This window comes from Artemia sp. Qi Xiang Cuo, chromosome 16, assembly GCF_049724085.1.
Source record: "Artemia sp. Qi Xiang Cuo chromosome 16, ASM4972408v1, whole genome shotgun sequence".
Taxonomy (NCBI): domain Eukaryota; kingdom Metazoa; phylum Arthropoda; class Branchiopoda; order Anostraca; family Artemiidae; genus Artemia; species Artemia sp. Qi Xiang Cuo.
In genome coordinates, this window is record NC_142809.1 from 38,832,869 (window position 1) to 38,856,261 (window position 23,393).

The 23,393-nt window shown below is 37.5% G+C and overlaps 1 protein-coding gene across 1 annotated transcript in view; it reads right to left on the minus strand.

Moving 5' to 3' along the window:
* The window catches only part of Arp6 (Actin-related protein 6), a 67,027-nt gene extending 47,092 nt beyond the window's left edge, over positions 1-19,935 (minus strand). The window contains exon 1 of the mRNA XM_089102000.1: positions 19,806-19,935. Coding sequence (XP_088958126.1) covers positions 19,806-19,885 — 80 coding nt within the window. The 5' untranslated portion in view covers positions 19,886-19,935. The remainder of the gene's footprint in view (positions 1-19,805) is intronic.
* Between the last annotated feature and the right edge of the window lie 3,458 nt (positions 19,936-23,393).

A 23,393-nucleotide genomic window follows, 5' to 3' on the forward strand; every position in this document is an offset into this window, starting at 1 on the left:
TTTAAGTTTCACTCGTTTTAAGATTTATTTATTCATTTACATTAATATATATTGTATGTTTGTTTGCATTGATTGCTTATTTAATTTTTGTTCGTTTTAAGTTTCATTTATACTTTAATAGCAAAACATTTGTTTTCGTTTTAAGCTTGATTTTCATATTCAATCTAAGTATTACTCGCTTTAAGATCTGTTAATTCATTTATATTATTGCTTGTTGTATGTTTTTTGCTATGATTGTTTATTTAATTTCTGTTCGTTTTGGGTTTCATTTATTCCTTAATAGTAATTTCTGGTCGTTTTGAGTTTGAATTTTAACAGGTATTCGTATCAACTGAGCTTAAGTTAAAAATGGGCTTTACTTTTCTTTGAAAAACTTATTTTTCGGAAAGTTTTTTAATAATTAATTTTTGTTCGTTTTTGATTGCAAAAAGTTTCAAGTTTTTATGGCATGGAGGGGGGGGGGGGTACTTAATGTCCAATTATTCTTGAGTTTAAAAAACATATCTATAACTTTCAATTTAAATAGAATGAGACTTTTTTCAAAGTCTATACGATTACCTCTTTGATAAAAGCGTTATATATGAACAATAGACAGCTTGCATAACTTGTGGACAGCGATTGACAAAAATGAATGGATTGAAAAAATAACTCCAATAAGGGGGTTTAGACCATTTCACTTGCTGACACAAAGGGATCACGACTGTTTGGAATTGACCTTGATAGGATTTTGTGTGCCAAAGCAATTTTGCATCTATCACAGAGTATGTATTTTAACCTTATAGTTGGATAATTATAATAGATTTTCTATGTGTTCTTCCCATACAAAACCCCTTCCTATAAGTTATAAACCCCCCTTAATAAGTTATGCCCCAGGGCATAACTTAAAACACTTACCCCCGCGCCCTGGTGGGCTGTGTCGACACTTGAGTTTTTTGTTATCAGAACTTTGAACTATTTTAACAAAATATCTATCTCAAAATTTTTATCTGATGCATTTATGGCTTGGAGGAGGGTTACCCTCCAATCTCTTTTGACTCTTAAAAAGTGAACAAGAACTTTCAATTTTCAGTCAAATGAGCCCTCTCTAAAGTTTATACGAGCATCCCTTCCAAAAGAAATAATGGGAAGGATTCAGAAAATCCTTAAATTACAACCCTTGCCCTGAGGGCTGTGGGGGAGATTTCATCCTTAAAGACCTAATTTCCAAACCTTAAAACTATGTTTAATTTAATTGCTGTCTTAAAATTTTGATTGGATATGTTTAGGGAAAACGTGACTATGAGAAGGGGGTTACATTCCACCAAATTATTCTTGAATATTAGAAATTGCACTGGTGCTATCAATTTCCAATCAACTGAGTCTTTTTTAAAGATTCTACGACACCGCCTTCTATAAAAACTTATATGCCCCCAGGGCATAACTTAAAACCCTTGCCTTGAAGGTTGTGGGGGAGTGTCCTCCTCAAAAACATATTTTCTATCTGGAAATCAACTACGCTGAACAAAATGGCTATCTCAAAATTTCGATTGGATGTGTTTGGGGAAATGATGGGCCTCGAGGGGGGGGGGCTAGTTGTACTCTAATCACTTTCAACTATTAAAAAGGGCACTAGCCCTTTAACTTCGAATCGAACGAGCCTATTTTGAAGTTTCTACAACAAAACCTTCTATAAAAACCTTAAATGCCCCCAGGGCATAACGTAAAACCCTTGCCCTGAGGGTTGTGGGGGAGTGTCCTCCTCAAAAATATGTTTTCTATCTGGAAATCAACTATGCTGAACAAAATTTTGATTGGATGTGTTTGGGGAGATGATTGGCGTGGGGGGGGGAGGGGGGCTAGTTATACTCCAATCACTTTTGACCATTAAAAAGGGCACTAGGCCTTTAATTTCCAATCAAATGAGCCTGTTTTGTAGTTTCTAGGAGAACGCCTTCTATAAAAACCTTATATGCCCCCAGGGCATAACTTAAAACCCTTGCCCTGAGGGTTGTGGGGGAGTGTCCTCCTCAAAAATGTATTTTCTATCTGGAAATCAACTCAGCTGAACAAAATGGCTATCTCAAAATTTTGTTTGGAATGTTTTTGGGGGAATGATGGGCGTGGGGGGAGGGGCAGTTGCCCTCCAATCATTTTCGACTATTAAAAAGGGCACTATCCCTTTAATTTCCAATCGAATGAGCCTGTTTTGAAGTTTCTATGACAACGCCTTCTATAAAAACCTTATATGCCCTCAGGGCATAACTTAAAACCCTTGCTCTGAGGATTGTGGGGAGTGTTCTCCACAAAAACATAATTTCTGTCTGGAAATCAACTACCCTGAAAAAAATGGCTATCTGTAAATTTTGATTGGATGTGTTTGGGGAAATGTTGGGCGTGGGGGGGGGGGCTAGTTACACTCCAATCACTTTCGACTATTAAAAAGGGCACTAGCTCTTTAATTTCCAATTGAATGAGCCTGTTTTGAAGTTTCTACGGCAACGCTTTCTATAAAAACCTTATATGCCCCCAGGGCATAACTTAAAACCCTTGCCCTAAGGGTTGCGGGGGAGTGTCCTCCTCAAAATATATTTTCTGTCTGGAAATCAACTATGCTGAACAAAATGGCTATTTAAAAATTTTGATTGGATGTGTTTGGGGGAATGATGGGAGTGGAGGGGGGCTAGTTGCCCTCCAATCATTTTCTACTATTAAAAAGGGCACTAGCCCTTTAATTTCCAATCGATCGAGCCTGTTTTTAATTTTCTACGACAAAACCTTCCATAAAAACCGTAAATGCCCCCAAGGTATGACTTAAAACTCTTGACTTCTAGGTTATGGGGGAGTGTCATCCTCAAAAATGTACTTTCTATCTGCATATCAACTACGATGAACAAAATAGCTATCTCAAAATTTTGAATGGATGTGTTTTGGGGATAGATGTGTGTGGGGGGGGGGAGGGAGCTAGTTACACTCCAATCACTATTGACTATTAAAAAGGGCACTAGCCCTTTAATTTCCAATCGAATGAGCATGTTTTGAAGTTTCTAATACAACGCCTTCTATAAAAACCTTATATGCCCCCAGGGCATAACTTAGAACCCTTGCCCTGAGGGTTGTGGGTGAGTATCCTCCTCAAAAATAATTTTCTATCTGGAAATCATCTATGCTGAACAAAATGGCTATCTGAAATATTGATTGGATGTGTTTGGGGGAATGATGGGCGGGGGGGGGGGGGGGCTAGTTACACTCCAGTCACTTTTGACTATTAAAAAGGGCACTAGCTCTTTAATTTCCAATCGAACGAGCCTATTTTGAAGTTTCTACAACAAAACCTTCTATAAAAACCTTAAATGCCCCCAGGGCATAATTAAAACCCTTGCCCTAAGGGTTATGGGGGAGTATCCTCCTCAAAATATATTTTCTGTCTGGAAATCAACTATGCTGAACAAAATGGCTATCTCAAAATTTTGATTGGATGTGTTTGGGGGAATGATGGGAGTGGAGGGGGGAGTTGCCCTCCAATCATTTTCAACTATTAAAAAGGGCACTAGCCCTTTAATTTCCAATCGAATGAACCTGTTTTGAAGTTTCTACAACAACGCCTTCTATAAAAACCTTATATGACCCCAGGGCATAACATAAAACCCTTGCCCTGAGGGTTGTGGGGGAGTGTCCTCCTCAAAAATATATTTTCTATCTGGAAATCAACTACGCTGAACAAAACGGCTATCTGAAAATTTTGATTGGATGTGTGGTGGGAAAGGATGGGTGTCGGGGGGGGGGAGCTAGTTACACTCCAATCACTTTTGACTATTAAAAAGGGCACTAGCTCTTTAATTTCCAATCGAATGAGCCTGTTTTGAAGTTTCTATGACAACACCTTCTATAAAAACCTTATATGCCCCCAGGGCATAACTTAGAACCCTTGCCCTAAGGGTTGTGGGTGAGTATCCTCCTCAAAAATAATTTTCTATCTGGAAATCATCTATGCTGAACAAAATGGCTATCTCAAAATTTTGATTGGACGTGTTTGGGGGACTGAGGGGCATGGGGGGGAGTGCCTTTAACAAAATGGCTATCTCAAAATTTTGATTGAATGTGTTTGGGGGAATAATGAGCGTGGGAGGGGGGGGGGGGGGCTAGTTGCCCACCAATCACATTTGACAATTAAAAAGGGCACAATCTTTTTGAGTTTCCAATCGATTGAGCCTGTTTTGAAGTTTCTACAACAACGCCTTCTATAAAAACCTTAGATGCCCCCAGGGCATAGCTTAAAACCCTTGCCTTGAGGGTTCTAGGGGAGTTTCCTCCTCAAAAATATATTTTATATCTGGAAATCAACCACGCTGAACAAAATGGCTATCTGTAAATTTTTATTGGATGTGTTTGGGGAAATGATGGGCGTGGGAGGGGGGTTTGTTGCCCTCCAATCACTTTTGACTATTAAAAAGGGCACTAACTCTTTAATTTCCAATCGAATGAGCCTGTTTTGAAGTTTCTACGACAACGCCTTCTATAAAAACCTTATATGCCCCCAGGGCATAACTTAAAACCCTTGCCCTAAGGGTTGTGGGGGAGTATCCTCCTCAAAATATATTTTCTGTCTGGAAATCAACTATGCTGAACAAAATGGCTATCTCAAAATTTTGATTGAATGTGTTTGGGGGAATAATGAGCGTGGGAGGGGGGGGGGGGCTAGTTGCCCTCCAATCACTTTTGACTATTAAAAAGGGCACTAGCTTTGTGAATTTCCAATCGAATGAGCCTTTTTCTAAGTTTCTACGACAACATATTATATAAAAACCTTACTCGCCCGAAGGGCATGACTTAAAAACCTGGCTCTGTGGGCTGTGGTGGATTGTCCTCCACAAAATTATAATTTCTATTGGGAAATAAACTATGCTCAACAAAATGGCTATCTCTAAATTTTGATTGGATGTGTGTGGGGGAATGATGGGCGTGGGGGGGAGGGGGCTAGTTACACTCCAATCACTTTTGATTGTTAAAAAGGGCACTAGCCCTTTAATTTCCAATTGATTGAGCCTGTTTTGTAGTTTCTTCGACAACGCCTTCTATAAAAACCTTACATGCCCCAAGGGCAAAACTTAAAACCCTTGCCCTGAGGGTTCTGGGGGAGTTTCCTCCTCAAAAAAATATTTTATATCTGGAAATCAACCACGCTGAACAAAATGGCTATCTGTAAATTTTTATTGGATGTGTTTGGGGAAATGATGGGCGTGGGAGGGGGGTTTGTTGCACTCCAATCACTTTTGACTATTAAAAAGGGCACTAACTCTTTAATTTCCATTCGAATGAGCCTGTTTTGAAGTTTCTTCGACAACGCCTTCTATAAAAACCTTAGATGCCCCCAGGGTATAACTTAAAACCCTTGCCCTTAGGGTTGTGGGGGAGAGTCTTCCTCAAAATATATTTTTTATCTGTAAATCAACTACGCTGAACAAAAGGGCTATCTCAAAATTTTGATTGGACGTGTTTGGGGGAATGGTGGGAGTGGGGGGGGGAGGTGCCCTCCAATCACTTTCGACTATTCACAAGGGTATTAGTTTTCTAATTTCCAATCAAATGAGCATGTTTTGAATTTTGTACGACAATGATGTCTATAGAAACTTTATGTGCCCCCAGGGCATAACTTAAATTCCTTGCCCTGTTGGGTGTGGGGGAGTCTCCTCTTCAAAAACATATTTTATATCTGGAAATCAACTAAGCTGAACAAAATGGCTTTCTGAAAATTTTGATTGGATGTGTTTGGGGAAAGGAGGGGTGTGGGGGGGGCTAGTTACATTCCAATCAGTTTTGACTATTAAAAAGGGCACTAGCTCTTTAATTTCTAATCGAATGAGCCTGTTTTGAAGTTTCTAAGACAACACCTTCTATAAAAACCTTATATGCCCCCAGGGCATAACTTAAAACCCTTGCCCTGAGGGTTGTGGGTGAGTATCCTCCTCAAAAATAATTTTCTATCTGGAAATCATCTATGCTGAACAAAATGGCTATCTCAAAATTTTGATTGGACGTGTTTGGGGGAATGATGGGCGGGGGGGGGGGGGGGTGCCTTTCACAAAATGGATATCTCATAATTTTGATTGGATGTGTTTGGGGAAATGATGGGCGTGGGGGGGCTAGTTGCCTTCAAATCACTTTCGACTATTAAAAAGGGCACTAGCCTTTCGAAATTCCAATCGAGTGAGCCTGTTTTGAAGTTTCGATAACAACGGCTTCTATAATAGCCTTATACGCCCCAAGGGTACAACTTAAAACTCTTGCCCTGAGGGTTGTGGTGGAGTGTCCTCCTCAAAAATATATTTTCTATTTGGAAATCAACTATGCTGAACAAAATGGCTATCTCAAAATTTGGATTGGATGTGTTTGGGGGAATAATGAGCGTGGGAGGGGGGGGGGGCTAGTTGCCCTCCAATCACTTTTGACTATTAAAAAGGGCACTAGCTTTTTGAATTTCCAATCGAATGAGCCTTTTTTGAAGTTTCTACGACAACGCCTTCTATAAAAACCTTATATGCCCCCAGGGTATAAATTAAAACCCTTGCCCTGAGGGTTGTGGGGGATTGTCCTCCTCAAAAAAATATTTTCTATCTGGAAATAAACTAGGCTGAACAAAATGGTTATCTCAAAATTTTGATTGGATGTGTTTGGGGAAATGAGGGGCATGGGGGGGAGGGGGCAAGTTACACTCCAATCACTTTTGACTATTAAAAAAGGCACTAGCCTTTTAATTTCCAATCGATTGAGCCTGTTTTGAAGTTTCTACAACAACGCCTTCTATAAAAACCTTATATGCCCCCAGGGCATAGCTTAAAACCCTTGCCTTGAGGGTTCTGGGGGAGTGTCCTCCTCAAAAATATATTTTATATCTGGAAATCAACTATGCTGAACAAAATGGCTATCTGTAAATTTTTATTGGATGTGTTTGGGGAAATGATGGGCGTGGGGGGGGGGGGCTAGTTACACTCCAATCACTTTTGACTATTAAAAAGGGCACTAACTCTTTAATTTCCACTCGGATGATCCTGTTTTGAAGTTTTTACGACAACACGTTATATAAAAACGCTATATGACTCCAGGGCATAACTTAAAACCCTTGACATGAGGGTTGTGGGTGATTATCCTCCTCAAAATATATTTTCTATCTAGAAATCAACTACGCAGAACAAAATGGATATTGAAAATTTTTTCTTTGATGTGTTTGGGGGACTGATGGGAGTGGGGGGGGGAGTTGCCCTCCAATCATTTTCAACTATTAAAAAGGGCACTAGCCCTTTAATTTCCAATCGAATGATCCTGTTTTGAAGTTTCTACGACAACAACTTCTATAAAAACCTTATGTGACCCCAGGGCATAACATAAACCCCGTGCCCTGCGGTTTGTGGAGGATTTTCCTCCTCAAACACATACTTTCTATATGGAAATCAGCTACGCTGAACATAAGGGCTAACTCAAAATTTTTAGTGGAGGTGCTTGGGGAAATGATGGGCGCGGGGGGGGGATGCTAGTTGCCCTCTAATCATTTTCGACTATTAAAAAGGGCACTAGCTCTTTAATTTCTAATTGAATGAACCTGTTTTGAAGTTTTTATGACAACGCCTTCTATAAAAACCTTATATGCCCCCAGGGCATAACTTAGAACCCTTGCCCTGAGGGTTGTGGGTGAGTATCCTCCTCAAAAATATATTTTCTATCTGGAAATCAACTATGCTGAACAAAATGGCTATCTCAAAATTTTGATTGGACGTGTTTGGGGGAATGATGGGCGGGGGGGGGGGGGTGCCTTTCACAAAATGGCTATCTCAAAATTTTGATTGGATGTGTTAGGGGGAATGCTGGGCGTGGGGGGGGGCTAGTTGCCCTCCAATCAATTTCGGCTATTATAAAGGGCACTAGGTTTTTGAATTTCCAATAGAATGAGCCTTTTTTGAAGTTTCTACGAAAAAGCCTTCTATAAAAACCTTATATGCCCCCAGGGTATAAATTAAAACCCTTGCCCCGAGGGTTGGGGGGGATTGTCCTCCTGAAAAATATATTTTCTATCTGGAAATCAACTATGCTGAACGAAATGGCTATCTCAAAATTTTGATTGGATGTGTTTGGGGAAATGATGGGCATGGGGGGGGGGGGGCTAGTTACACTCCAATCACTTTAGATTATTAAAAAGGGCACTAGCCCTTTAATTTCCAATTGATTGAGCCTGTTTTGAAGTTTCTACAACAACGCCTTCTATAAAAACCTTATATACCCCCCCAGGGCATAGCTTAAAACCCTTGCCCTGAGGGTTCTGGGGGAGTGTCCTCCTCAAAAATATATTTTATGTCTGGAAATCAACTATGCTGAACAAAATGGCTATCTCAAAATTTTGATTGGATGTGTTTGGGGGAATAGTGGGCGTCAGGGGGGGGGGCTAGTTGCCCTCCAATCATTTTCGACTATTAAAAAGGGCACTAGAACTCTCGATTTCCAATCGAATGATCCCCCTTTGAAGCTTCTAAGACAACCCCTTCCATATGAAGTGCCTCTGGAAAAAAATAAAAAAATAATAAAACATTGGAGCCATATGGCCTCTACTATAGGCAACACTACATCGTTGCCTCTGATATGTAGTTCCAGAACCTTTTGGGGTTTCTCTTGCTATCATCCACAGGCTTGGACTCAAAGTTTGAATAGAGTTTTTTAGTGAGATTTTGTAACTTATTTTTAGCCTTTGCAAACTTCTCATAGTGATTTTTTTTTTCCTCTTTTTGCAGTACTTGTTCCAGTATCAGTTTTTTTGGTTTTGTTCTCTATGTATCTAAGGAGTCATGTGTGGGAGTGTCTTGGTCTTTGACACAAGTTTGGTAGATGTGTGCTTTTTCTGGAGTGTAATATGCTACAACTTTAATTTGGAATTTTGCCATCAATTGGGGCTATTGAGAAGTGTATATGTTAAGAAAGCAAGTCTTAGGCTAGGTTATTTAGAATATGCAGAAAAACTATTGGCCTAGTTAACATATTCTGAAGGCACTTTTGCTAAACTTTACCTCCAACCTCATTAACATGCAAATAATTTTCTTAATTATATATTTCCTATGAATTTTGCTATGTATCATTCTTTTTTCAACCTGTGTACTCATAAATTGAATTAATTCTGACAAAATCAAGAAACAGAAAACACATGTCTATAATCTGAACATTAAAGAGGGTTGAGTAAAAGTACAGTGGAAACACCTTCAAAATGGGTTAGGCTTAGCTACAATTTTTCTGCATAGGCCTGTTATTAAGTAAGAATTATTTTCTTATTGTCTTTCTACTACTACTACCACTAACAACTCACCACAGCAGCAAGCTGCCTGAGGCCAACACAGCTATGCACGCTCCTCCTCCACCCCAATCTATTCAAAGCCTCCCTTTTTACACTCACCCACAAAGTTCCTATTTCCTTTAAATCTTGCTTAATGACATCCTCCCACCCCAGATGAGGATGAACTGCTTTCTGTTTAGCCCTAGATGGTTGGCCAAAAAGAACAATCTTTGGCAATATGTCATCCTTCATCCACGCAATGTGCCCTAGCCACCTCAACCTTTCTTTCATTATAGCCCTAGAGTGGTATTGAACCACATTTTTTGTATAGCCTATTGTTTGAAATATGGTCAGTCAGCTGGGTACCCAGAACAATCCTTAAGCAATTTCTCTGGAAAACAACTAGCAAATCTTCATCTGCTTTTTGGAGCATCCATGCTTCAGAGCCATAATTGAACACTGTCATCACTGTAGCTTCTAATATGCTAATCTTGGTTTGCAGACTTATCTTCCTAATCTTTCAAACTTTTTTTAACTGTGAAAAAACACCCTGAGCCTTGGCTAATCTGCTTTTAACTTCTTCACTGCTCCCACCATCTTTAATAATAATACTACCAAGGTAACTGAAGCTGCCCACCTGATCAATCTTTTCATTAACCAATGTCACCTTTTCATCTTCACTTATTCCTAGCCTTACTGACTTAGTCTTCTTAACATTAATTTTCAAACCTATTCTAGCACCCTGAACTTGCAAAACCTCTAAAACTTCATTCATTTTGCTCACACTTTCATCTAGGATGCTTAAATCCTCAGCATAATCTATGTCCAGAAGACTTTTTGGTATAAATTTAGAATTGTGGCCCCTGACAAGGAGGCATGTTAAGAAAACAATTCTTACTTTAAAATATGTATAATGATACTAGCTTGCTTATTATCCAAGGGGAAAACCTTTATCATCAAGTCTTTTCTCTTTTCCCCTTCTTTTCCCATCTTGAAAGAAAAAAATTACAATTTTTTCCAGGCTCTCAATGCAATGTGTAAATATTTTGAAATTGCTGCTATAAATTGTTCTTATAGATAGCAGATATGAAAATTATAGACTAGGATGCAGATAAAGCAGTGGCAAAAATACAAAATATTGTTAGGTTAGGTTCCTATATTTTTTGGAATCCCAGTGGATTATTCATCCACCTGTGGATTATTCATCCACCAAGATGAATGCTATATATAATAAACAATTTTTATAGCAGAAATTTCAAAAGATTTACACATTGCAACAAGAGCTTGGCAAAAATTGTTATTTTTTTTCTTTTAAGTTGGAAAAAGAGAAAAGACTGATGATAAAGGTTATCCCCTTGAATAATATGAAAACTAGGATCATTATACATATTTTAAAGTAAGAATTGTTTTCTTAACGTGTCTCCTTACTAGGGGCCACAATTCTAAATTTATACCAACTTTTTCCTCCCCATTTGATTCTGTAGTCTCCCATCACCTTTCCTGTGCTCCTTAAGACAAAGTCCATCAAAATAATCCAAATAAAGGGGGATAGAACAAAACCCGGTAAAATTCTACTTTAGTTACTTTTGGCTATCTTGGAAAGGAGTTGGGTTAGGAAAATGAAACTTTCAGGAATGGATGTACATGCTAAGGTTTGTCCCGGGAAGGTACTTTGACGTACCTACCTCCGCGCCTCCCCCCCCCTCTATATAATGGTAAATTACTGCACATTACTAGTTGTTTTTAACTCATATTTCATCCTATATTACTATCATAAATATAAATCACTGCTTACCTTACACAACTTCTGCTTTTAACCTTGTTCATTAAAATATATTCAAAAATCCTATTTAAATCCTAAGACATTTAATTTTCAACACATGCTGACTTTATTTATGGTATATTAAACCAGCTTTGTTGTGATGTCACACTTGCCTTATCAGAAATCCTTACCCTTAAGGGTCGCAGGCACATGCCAAACAACTCTGTTGATAAGACCATTTAAACTGTAGCCTATTAATTAATGAAAGGATTTGACAACAGAGACCAGTAAAAATAGCCTAATCTTTTTTAGAGGACAAATTATGTCATGGGAAGATGTTTTTGAAATTCCCCTTCCACCCAAACTTAAAATTTTCTAAAATTCTACTTTAGAAGCTTTTAAAATATTTCTAAAGTACTAAAAGATAGAGTGCTAAAAACATCAGAATTGACTTCAGAGGACACATTATATCACGGGAAAAGGTTTTTGAAATCACCCTTCCCCCAAACTCAAAATTTTCTAAAATTCTAATTTAGAAGCTTTTAAAATATTTCTAAAGTACTAAAAGATACAGTGCTAAAAACATCAGAATTGACTTCAGAGGACACATTATATTACGGGACGATGTTTTTGAAATCCCCCTCCCCCCAAACTCAAAATTTTTCAAAATTCTACTTTATAAGCTTTTAAATTATTTTAAATATTTCTAAAGCCCTACGACATACAGCGCTACAGACATCAGAATTCACTTTAGAGGACAATTTATGTCATGGGAAGATGTTTTTGAAATCCCCCTTCCCCCCAAACTCGAAAATTTTCCAAAATTCTATTTTAGAAGATTTTTAAATATTTCTAAAGATATAAAATATAGAGTGCTAAAAACATCTGAATCCACTCCAGAGGACACGTTATCTCACGGGAAGAGGTTTTTAAAATCCCCCGTCCCCCCAAACTCAAAATTTTCTAAAATTCTACTTTAGAAGCTTTTTAAATATTTCTAAAGTATTAAAAGATACAGCGCTAAAAACATCAGAATCGACTTCAGAGGACACGTTATATCACGGGAAGATGTTTTTAAAATCCCCCTTCTCCCCAAACTCAAAATTTTCTAAAATTCTACTGTATTAGCTTTTTAAATATTTCTAAAGAACTAAGACATAGAGTGCTAAAAACATCAGAATCGGCTTCAGAGGACACGTTATATCACAGGAAGAGGTTTTTAAAATCCCCCTTCCCCCAAACTCAAAATTTTACAAAATTTTACTTTCGAAGCTTTTTTAAATATTTCTAAAGCGCTAAAAGAAACAGTGCTAAAAACATCAGAATCAACTTCAGAGGATACGTTATATCACGGGAAGAGGCTTTTAAAATCCCCTTCCCCCCAAACTCAAAATTTTCAAAAATTCTAATTTAGGAGCTTTTTAAATATTTCTAAAGCTCTAAAACATAGAGTACTAAAAACATCAGAATTGACTTCAGAGGACACGTTATATCACGGGAAGATTTTTTTGAAATCCCCCCTCCCCCCAAACTCAAAATTTTCCAAAATTCTGCTTTAGAAGCTTTTAAAATATTTAAAATATCTCTAAAGCGCTATGACATCCAGAGCTACAGACATCAGAATCAACTTTAGAGGACAAGTTATGTCATGGGAAGATTTTTTTGAAATCCCCCTTCCCCCCAAACTCAAAATTTTCAAAAATTCTAGTTTAGTGGATTTTTAAATATTTCTAAAGCACTAATAGATAGATTGCTAAAAACATCAGAATCAACTTCAGAGGACACGTTATATCACGGGAAGAGGTTTTTTAAATCACCCTTCACCCAACACTCAAAATTTTCAAAAATTATACTTTAGTAGATTTTTAAATATTTCTAAAGAGCTAATAGATATAGTGCTAAAAACATCAGAATCGACTTCAGAGGACACGTTATATCACAGGAAGAGGTTTTTAAAATCCCCCTTCCCCCAAACTCAAAATTTTAATTTAGAATTTGTTTTACCTTTTTCGTCAGCTAGAAAAGAAACAGTTATAAAACAAACAGTCTCGACTTCAGAGGACACTTTATATCACGGGACAATGATTTTGACATCCCCCGCCGCCACCCAAAAAAAATTACATAAAATAATCCTTTATAATATATATATAAATTAATAAAGTACAAAAAGATCAAGTGATCACTTACGCAGAATCGACTTCAAAGGGCACGGTATATCACGGGCAGAGGTTTTTAATATCCCCCTTCGCCCCAAAATCAAAATTTTCAAAAATTATACTTTAGTAGCTTTTTAAATATTTCTAAAGCACTAACACATAGAGTGCTAAAAACATCAGAATCGACTTCAGAGGACACGTTATATCACGGGAAGAGATTTTTAAAATCACCCTTCCCCCAAACACAAAATTTTAAAAAATTTTACGTTAGAACATTTTTTAAATATTTCTAAAGCTCTAAAAGATACAGTGCTAAAAACATCAGAATCGACTTCAGAGGACACTTTATATCACGGTATATGATTTTAAAATCCCCCTTCCCCCAACACTCAAAATTTTCTAAAATTCTACTTTAGTAGCTTTTTAAATATTTCTAAAGCGCTAAAACATACAGTGATAAAAACATCAGAATGGACTTCAGAGGACACGTTAATTCACGGGACGAAGTTTTTAAAATCCTCCTTCCCCCCAAACTCAAAATTTTCTAAAATTCTACTTTAGGAGCTTTTAAAATATTTCTACAGCGCTAAAAGATAGAGAGCTAAAAACATCAGAACCGACTTCAGAGGACATGTTATATCATGGGAAGAGGCTTTTAAAATCCCCCTTTCCCCCAAACTAAAAATTTTCTAAAATTCTACTTTAGGAGCTTTTTAAATATTTCTAAAGCGCTAAGACATAGAGTGCTACATACATCATAATCAACTGTAGAGGATAAATTATGTTATGGGAAGATGTTTGTGAAATCCCTCTTCCCCCCAAACTCAAAATTTTCTAAAATTCTACTTTAGGAGCTTTTTAAATATTTCTAAAGTACTAAGACAAAGAGCGCTAAAAACATCAGAATTGACTTCAGAGGACACGTTATATCACGGGAAGAGGTTTTTAAAATCCCCCTTCCCCCCAAACTCAAAATTTTCCAAATTTTTACTTTATAAGCTTTTTTAAATATTTCTAAAGCGCTAAGACATAGAGCGCTACAAACATCAGAATAAACTGTAGAGGATAAATTATTTTATGGGAAGATGTTTTTTAAATCCCCCTTCCCCCAAAAATAAAAATTTTACAAAATTTTACTTTAGAAGCTTTTTAAATATTTCTAAAGCGCTAAGACATAGAGCGCTACAAACATCAGAATCAACTTTAGAGGACAATTTATGTTATGGGAAGATGTTTTTTATGTCATGGGAAGATGTTTTTGAAATACCCATTGAAATTTTGACAAAACAACATTTTACCTTAATTTTCAGTTATCTATTTCTTTTTCTCTGGCTTTAGTTCTGAAAATGCAATTCCAGTTATTTGAGCTGAACTTATAAGCCATATCAAAGTTTTATTTCCAAAATTTAGGAAATGTATTTTCATACATTTAAAACCTTGTAAGTTGGGATTGAGCAAAGTTTTGAAGCTGAAAACAATTTTGTTGTACTTCATTTAAACAGAAGATCTATTTTGCAAGGTTCTGTTGCTATAACTCACAAATTTTTAAAGGTTATTCAAAGTTTTAGAAATCCCCTTTACCATTCATCCCATTCCCCCTTCATACTCTAAAATCTGGTTGGTAATTTGAAAAGCCTTATTTTCCACGGGGGTATTTTTTGGGGGGGAGGGGGATTTTCCGTGAGGGTATTTCCCGTGGGGGGGGGGGATATTTTCTGCGGGGAGGTATTTTCCGGGGGGAATTTCCAGTGGGTATTCGCCAAGAACCACAAATTTGATGGTATGAGTTTTATTAAAATCTTTTACTTTTAGGGGTTGTTTCCCCCTTTTACAAAACTCAGACAAATTTGTTAGACATGCAATTTATCAACCAGATTTTAGAGTATTATTCCGGTGCAACACGTTGCAACGAAATGGCCAGCTTAGATTAGTATAAGCAGGGGCACCGCGAGCAGGTTGCTGACCCCCGCCCCCGCCCCCCCCCCCCCCCCGCTATCAAATCTCCTTTCAACTAACCTTTGCACACGCGAAAGAAAATTTTTATATAAGTTCCAACATTTTTTTACATATTTTAAATCTCGGATGTAAAAAAGAAAAGCAAAATTTTTCAACATTATAGGATTAAGCTATTTGAATATGTTTTATGTGGTTACCCAACTCAAAATGTTAAGGGGTTTCCAAAAAAAAATACTCAAAACGAATATAGATTATTCGGTACTTGTGCATTATAAATAACCCACCGCTATAGACTGTACAAGGAAACCAGACAACCGGGTATTTGTTAGACAAATGGATCGCCCAGCGTGATTTCCTATTGCGTTTACAATATTTAGACTGTTGTTTTTTGGGTTTAGGGAGGGAAAGAGGTACCTGGGTTATGTTACGTATTTCATCTCTGCTATGATTGACCCCCCCCACCCCCTAATGTGCAACTATACAAACCAAATCTTTTTCTCAACTATAGTATGTTTAACCTTTTTTATTTCATTTAATTAGAAGTAACCAAACTTAACCTATTTTGTGCATATCGATTGTTTATTTCTAATATACAATTATTAATTATTCTATAGTCAAATATGTACTTCTGCCCCCTCTTTCCCCCTCCCTATTTACACTCTAATAACGTCTCGTAGCTTCAAGAATGAAGATTGCTACACTAAACTATTTGGACAAAAACATTTGAATTGCTTTAAGAACAAATGGGGTTAGATACAGTATATTGCCAAATTTTCTGTTACAACGTTTTAAACATTAATTAGTAAATAATACCCATAAAAAACAAATTAGTTGGGGTTATAAAGCTCCGATATATATTTCATGAAATGGTGCATTCTCGAGGAGATTGAATATTTTTTTTGAAATAGTGCTCTGCCAGATATCCTTCCATATGTTCTTCTCTTCTGCCATATCTGGGTATATTGTCTTGAACTTCATGCCAGTGTCTTTTGATGTTTTGTGTGTGAGTACCTGTTGCAGGGTCAACAAAATTTATGCTGTGGTTGACGCACAAATGCTGATAGCCCTGGCTAGCCAGGCAATCGTAGGCCCTCCAACAGTCACTGATAATTGTTGTCCCTGGCAGGATTTGGTTTTGGATAATTCCCAACAACGTGGCACTATTTCTATTCAGTACAGAAACCATGAATGAATTACCAGTTCCTCGCTCTATTCCACCAAATACCCATTTAACCTTGACAATCCGACCACTATTATATTTACGCTTCCCAAATTGGGCTTCATCTATCTCAACACTGACTCCTCCTCCCAAAGGAGCGAAGTTTGAATGACATATGTACATACAAACCTCTCTTCAGAACTGGCTCCAATCCACAAAGGTTTGTTTACAGCAAGTAACATTGTTGATCATGAAATCCTCCCTTGGAGGCGGTATTTGAAGCCAAATCGTCAAAAAACGGAAATTTTCTAGCTTAGAAAGGTGTGAACGAGCCATCCATGTTTTGTCATAGATCGATTTTGAAAAATTACACTTTACCTGAGAATATTCACGGCCACCTCGGATAGGTATAAGCCTAGACTTCTGGCAATGGAACAAATTTCTATATTTTACGCAAATCTGCCAACAAATATCGCAATTCCTGCTTCTCAATAACATGCCATGGTTATAATACAACCCTAAGACTGCCTCAACAGTAGGAAATTGAACGATACCACCACAGAAATTTATATCACAAAAATTGCAAGACATATCTCAATAATTGTCATTTACAGACTGAAGCTGTAACTTGTAATATCTGTTGAAGCATTAATTAATTGTTTCATTGTTAAACGGCGGGAATAGTAGAACAAAGATAACAGTGAATTGGGTTATAAATATATTGGAAAGATAGGTCAACTTAGTATGTGTTTTTCCTGCATTTGAAATAGTCGCTTCTTAACAGATGTAAATATCCTAGTCGATTCTGATGTTTTTATCACTCTATATATTATTGCTTTAGAAATATTTAAAAAGCTCCTAAATTATAATTTTAGAAAATTTTGAGTTTGGGGGGAAGGGGGATTTTAAAAACCTCTTCCCGTGATATAACGTGTCCTCTGAAGTCGATTCTGATGTTTTTAGCACTCTATCTATTAATACTTTAGAAATATTTTAAAAGATTCTAAAGTAGAATTTTAGAAAATTTTGAGTTTGGGGGGAAGGGTGATTTCAAAAACCTCTTCCCGTGATATAACGTGTCCTCTGAAGTCTATTATGATGTTTTTAGCGCTCTATCTATTAGTGCTTTAGAAATATTTAAAAAGCTTCTAAAGTAGAATTTTGGAAAATTTTGAGTTTGGGGGGAAGGGGGATTTCAAAAACATCTTCCCATGACATAAATTGTCATCTAAAGTTGATTCTGATGTCTGTAGCGCGCGATGTCGTAGCGCTTTATAACTATTTGAAATATTTTAACAGATTCTAACGTATAATTTTGCACAATTTTGAGTGGGGGGGGCCGGGGGATTTCAAAAAAATCTTCCCGTGAGGTAACGTGTCCTCTGAAGTCGATTCTGTTGTTTTTAGCACTCTATGTTTAAGCGCGTTTGAAATATTTAAAAAGCTCCTAAATTAGAATTTTAGAAAATTTTGAGTTTGGGGGGAAGGGGATTTTAAAAGCCTCTTCCCGTGATATAACGTATCCTCTGAAGTTGATTCTGATTTTTTGAGCACTGTTTATTTTAGCGCTTTAGAAATATTTAAAAAAGCTTCGAAAGTAAAATTTTGGAAAACTTGGAGTTTGGGGGAAGGGGGATTTTAAAAACCTCTTCCCGTGATATAACGTGTCCTCTGAAGTCGATTATGATGTTTATAGCACTATATGTATTATTGCTTTAGAAATATTTAAAAAGCTACTAAAGTAGAATTTTAGAAAATTTTGAGTTTGGGGTGAAGGGGGATTTTAAAAACCTCTTCCCATGATATAACGTGTCCTCTGAAGTCGATTCTGATGTTTTTAGCACTGTATCTTTTAATACTTTAGAAATATTTTAAAAGCTTCTAAAGTAGAATTTTAGAAAATTTTGAGTTTGGGGGGACGGGTGATTTCAAAAACATCTTCCCGTGATATAACGTGTCCTCTGAAGTCGATTTTGATGTTTTTAGCACTCTATCTATTATTTCTTTAGAAATATTTAAAAAGCTTCTAAAATAGAATTTTAGAAAATTTTGAGTTTGGGGGGAAGGGGGATTTTAAAAACATCTTCCCATGACATAAATTGTCCTCTAAAGTTGATTCTGATGTCTGTAGCGCTCTATGTTGTAGCGCTTTGGAAATATTTAAAATATTTTAAAAGCTTCTAAAGTAGAATTTTGAAAATTTTTGAGTTTGGGGGGAGGGGGGATTTCAAAAACATCTTCCCGTGATATAACGTGTCCTCTGAAGTCGATTTTGATATTTTTAGCACTGTATCCTTTAGTACTTTAGAAATATTTTAAAAGCTTCTAATGTAGAATTTTAGAAAATTTTGAGTTTGGGGACGCGTGATTTCAAAAACCTGTTCCCATGATATAATGTGTCATCTGAAGTCAATTCTGATGTTTTTAGCACTCTATCTTTTAGTACTCTAGAAATATTTTAAAAGCTTCTAAAGTAGAATTTTAGAAAATTTTAAGTTTGGGTGGAAGGGGAACTTCAAAAACATCTTCCCATGACATAATTTGTCCTCTAAAAAGGATTAGGTTATTTTTACTGGTCTCTCTTGTCAAATCCTTTCCTTAATTAATACAGTTTAAATGGTCTTATCAACAGAGTTGTTTGGCATGTGCCTGCTACCCTTAAGGGTAAGGATTTCTGATAAGGCAAGTGTGACATCACAACAAACCTGGTTTCATATACCATAAAGAAGGTCAGCATGGGTTGAAAATTAAATGGCTTAGGATTTAAACAGGATTTTGGAATATATTTTAATGAACAAGGTTAAAAGCAGAAGTTGTGTAAGGTAAGCAGTGATTTATATTTATGATAGTAATATAGGATGAAATATGAGTTAAAAACAACTAATAATGTGCAGTAATTTACCAGTAAATAGAGGGGGGGATGATTGGAGGTAGGTACGTCAAAGTGCCGTCCCTGGACATACCTTGGCATCTACATCCATCCCTTCCTAACCCAACCCCTTTCCAAGATAGCCAAAAGTAACTAAAGTAGAATTTTACCCAAAACCCTACTTAACTCCTGATTTAATACAAAACCAGCTGCTAACCTCATTTCCTACCTTAACTGCAGCAGTGTTATTCTTGTACATAGCACTAGGCTAATCACTTTAATGTATTTGTCTGGTATAGCATACAAGGATAAAACCTTTACTAATTCTCTTCTATCAACAGAATTGAATGCTTGCTCATAATCTATAAAACTGAGGACCAAAGGTGTTTGAAAACTCAGGCACTTCTCAATTATTAGGCCTAGCCTAGGAGTGAAAATTTCCATCTCAATAATTTAAATTGTAGGCCAACATATATACTTTTAACAGCTGTTTCCTTCAAAAGTGATCAACTACTAAATATTTAGGTCAAGGCTACCAAATATTTGTCCCAAGATTTGACACTGTCTGAGTACTGGGGTATTAGGCCTAGCCTAAATAAAGGGTACTTAAAACAAACCTAGGCTCATCTAGTCGTGAGATTCCAGTTTTGACAGTATATCCTCCACAATCAATTATAAGTGAGGTCTCTGTCTTCATTGTAATTTGTACAGGGAGGTTCAAAATATTCTGAGAACACGTCTTACAGATTCAAGATTCAAGCATCACAGGCAGGGTTGCCGCCTGCTAAAAAAACATCCATGGCAAGGGTAAGAAAAAAGTCCAGGTTTGTCACTGTTGCCAAAGATACGAAAACATTTGCCGCTCGCGACGCTTCGCGTCTTGTCGCTCGCAGGTACGGCTTTTCAAAGACACAGATCTTCGTTAACGTAGATGCGACGTACAATTGCACGGTCTATATTTTTTTTTTCATGTAATAGTTCGTCGAATGCACTTGAATATTTCAACGTGTCTCGCTAACCAACAAAGTGTAGAATACTCTGTCATTAGGGAGAATCCGTGAGTAAATGCAAAAACCGTGAGATCGCATCTGTGTAAACCGAGAGTCCAGCTAGGCTCTGACCAGAAGTGCATAACGTAACAGAAGTAAGAAACTTCCATAAGCGCAATGCTGGTCTCAAATCAGGCTAGACCCTCGCGTCTGTTTTCTTCCGGCTGATTTCTTCGTACGAAAAGAAAGGCGATTCGGCCGGAAGAAAACGTTTGCATGAAAAATCGTGGGGGTCTACGCTGATTGGATGCGCTTGACTTTCCTACTTCTGTTGCGGTTATTTACTTTTGGCTCTCACAGTGCGGGATTCCGATTCGCGCCCCAACTCGACTGTTCTGTAACATGGAGATGAATGACATTCTGTCGTTAAGTGACATGAATCAAAACCTGTCGAAACCTGACCTGTGCTGATAGAAGTACTGTGGTGCGCAAGAATGAAAGGCTGACTGACCTTGTGCCTTGAACAGAACTTAATCGATTCGCGACACTTGGAAAATACAAAAAAAATATCATATATACATTCTTCATTCTATAACCAGTATTCAAATCCCAATCAGGTATGGTTTATTCGTGAACTTCAAATACTATTTTCAAATTACGATAACGAACTTCAAATAAAGACAAAAGTATCTGCATGAACGCTGGCAGTGCACTGAACTTGCGGTTGTTACCAGTGTCAGTGAGCTTGCCAAGATCACGCCAAAATGCCCCTGGTTCTCTTTTGACCAAATCGCCCAGAAAATTGCGGATAATTCTGCTCTTTCGTCAGTCTCTGTCGAGTTGATTAATATCAAAACTCACGGTAGTGGAAAACCATGAGTAAATTCCTACCAAGCTGTTGATGCGGTCACTTACCGCTACCTTTGGGTCAAAGCACTTCAGCTGAACTAAAAGCTCGTCACTGGAATCGACCCTTCTAATGATTTCCTCACACAGTCTTTGGTAAAACATGACACACTTATTTTTAACAGAAATCAACTTGTGACTAAAATCCACGCCTCCACTCACTCCTTCACAGATCACCAGAAACTTGGGCCCAAAGTAGACATTTTTAAAAGGTCTTAGATTGTTTGGGACCACACATTTATTTTGAAGGGTTCTGTTCTGTCTACAACTTCCTGTTTAATGAAGTTTTTCATAATTTCCTTCATTGTTTCCCAGACTTTCTTTAAGATTTGGTGAACCCTGACACTTTCACTTTGAAACTCAAGGTTTAACTCGTTCACGACTAGCAATATATACCCCAGAAAGAGGTAAAAAGACGAAGCTTTACATTCCCGAGTCCCTCATAAATGCTCACGGCGGTGGGAATGTTATCAGCGAGCATACCCTGAAAATAAATTTTCAGAGCATCCCACTGCTCAAGCAACCTCTTCACAACTTGCTCCAGTGCTAGCCAGCGTGTCTTCGATGGGTAAAGCATTAAGTGTTTGGCAACTTCTACGAACTTCTGACACTCGGCAAAGTGACTTTTTCTTTTGGGGCTATAAGCGACAAAACTTACACGTTGTAGGAAAATTGTTCTATTTCAGGATCTAGAACATCGCAAGCAGCGGCCGAACACAAAGTGGAATAATGGCAAATACACCCGAAAATGGCGAGCCATGGCACATCTTTTTTTCAAAGCGCAGTCCAGACCCTATTGTTTACCGAGCGTCACATTTGCATTATCAGACGCCAAACCAATGAGGTTGAATAAAGGGAAATCTCTATTGCAAATAGCTCTCCTGTACAGCCATTTCCAACTTACCTCGGAAGGGGCAAAGCAGGGGCAGATTTTTTGTTTTTGGGCATGGATAAAACAAATCACATTCACTAGCTTTGAATTTCTCGGACTTCTTCAGCACGTCAGCTGGTCCAGCTGAGCTGGAATGCCATCTATGGCCACATATGTAAGACTAGTGAGACAGCTGGTCCGCTAACCCATTTTGGCTCGCCGTAAAAATTGATTTTCTGAGCGACACCAATTCCATACCATGTCAAAAAAAATCCCTGTGTTCTTGAAAAATCTATGTTTTTTATTGAAAAATCCATAGAAATCCATGGCGTTTCCAAAATCCATGTCAGGAGTCGCAAAATCCATGTATTCATGGATAAATCCACGGCGGTGGCAACCCTAATCACAGGGCTTCCACTCTCGAATCTTAAAATTGGGGGACTAGCCTCAAACACTCGGAGAGTTTTTGGGGACAAGTCTTCAAGATTTGGGGAATTTTTGGGGAAAAAAACAAAATGGAATTCCGTTGCGAAAATTTGGGAGATAAAATTGGTTTTTGCTTTGGTTTCAGGCTTAAATAGGGCTTGGATCCGCGTAGTAAATCAAGCCTTTTACAGAGTAGGTTTTAGAGCCAGAACACGGGATTGGAAACCATAGCTGAAAACACTTATTGCTGATATTCTGGTAAAAATTTCAAAATTGTACAAAAAAATAGTGAACACATGGCGTCCCCTGAGAGCGGTTTTGTCGTATCTGCGACTTTTTCGGGAAGTGGAGTTAGGACTGCCATCTAACGTGAAATTGTTTGCTCTATCCGATTCCGTCGACCATTTTGTTGTAGCTCAGCTAGAAGTGCCCGAATTTTAGATTTCTCGTTTATCGTATCTCACATTTTGCCGTTTTGTTAAGAGCGGTTCTGTCGTACCTCATATGGGAAAATTACACGGGCATTTTTGTCGTAACTCCGTCGACGTATACTTTTGAAGAAGAAAAAGTTTGTTAAAGTTTCACAATGAAACCCAAACGGACATTGTTTACATCCGCAGAAGCTGCACAATATTTGCAGGAATCCAGGTACCTCATTTTTGTGGAATTGACTAATATTTTGTTCCAAGAGTAGGTAAAGGTGCAGTGTAGCTCCCCCTGATAAAAACAGCTTATTTCTAAGGGTTTATTATTCAGTCAATTGAGTTGTAAAGTTGCACAGATACTGTACAATAGAAGTAGAATGAAAACAACACACTTCTTCCTTTTTTTTGCTGTTCTCTTAGTTGGGTCTCTGCACCCTATCGTACAGGGGGAGCCACACTGCACCTTTACCCAAGAGTATATCAAATAGGCTACCTGATTTGTTATGATTTTTGGTGCATATATAGTTTGATTTGGAAACAGCATTGAATTAGGAATATGGTTCTATTCCTAGATAACAGAATTGTCTT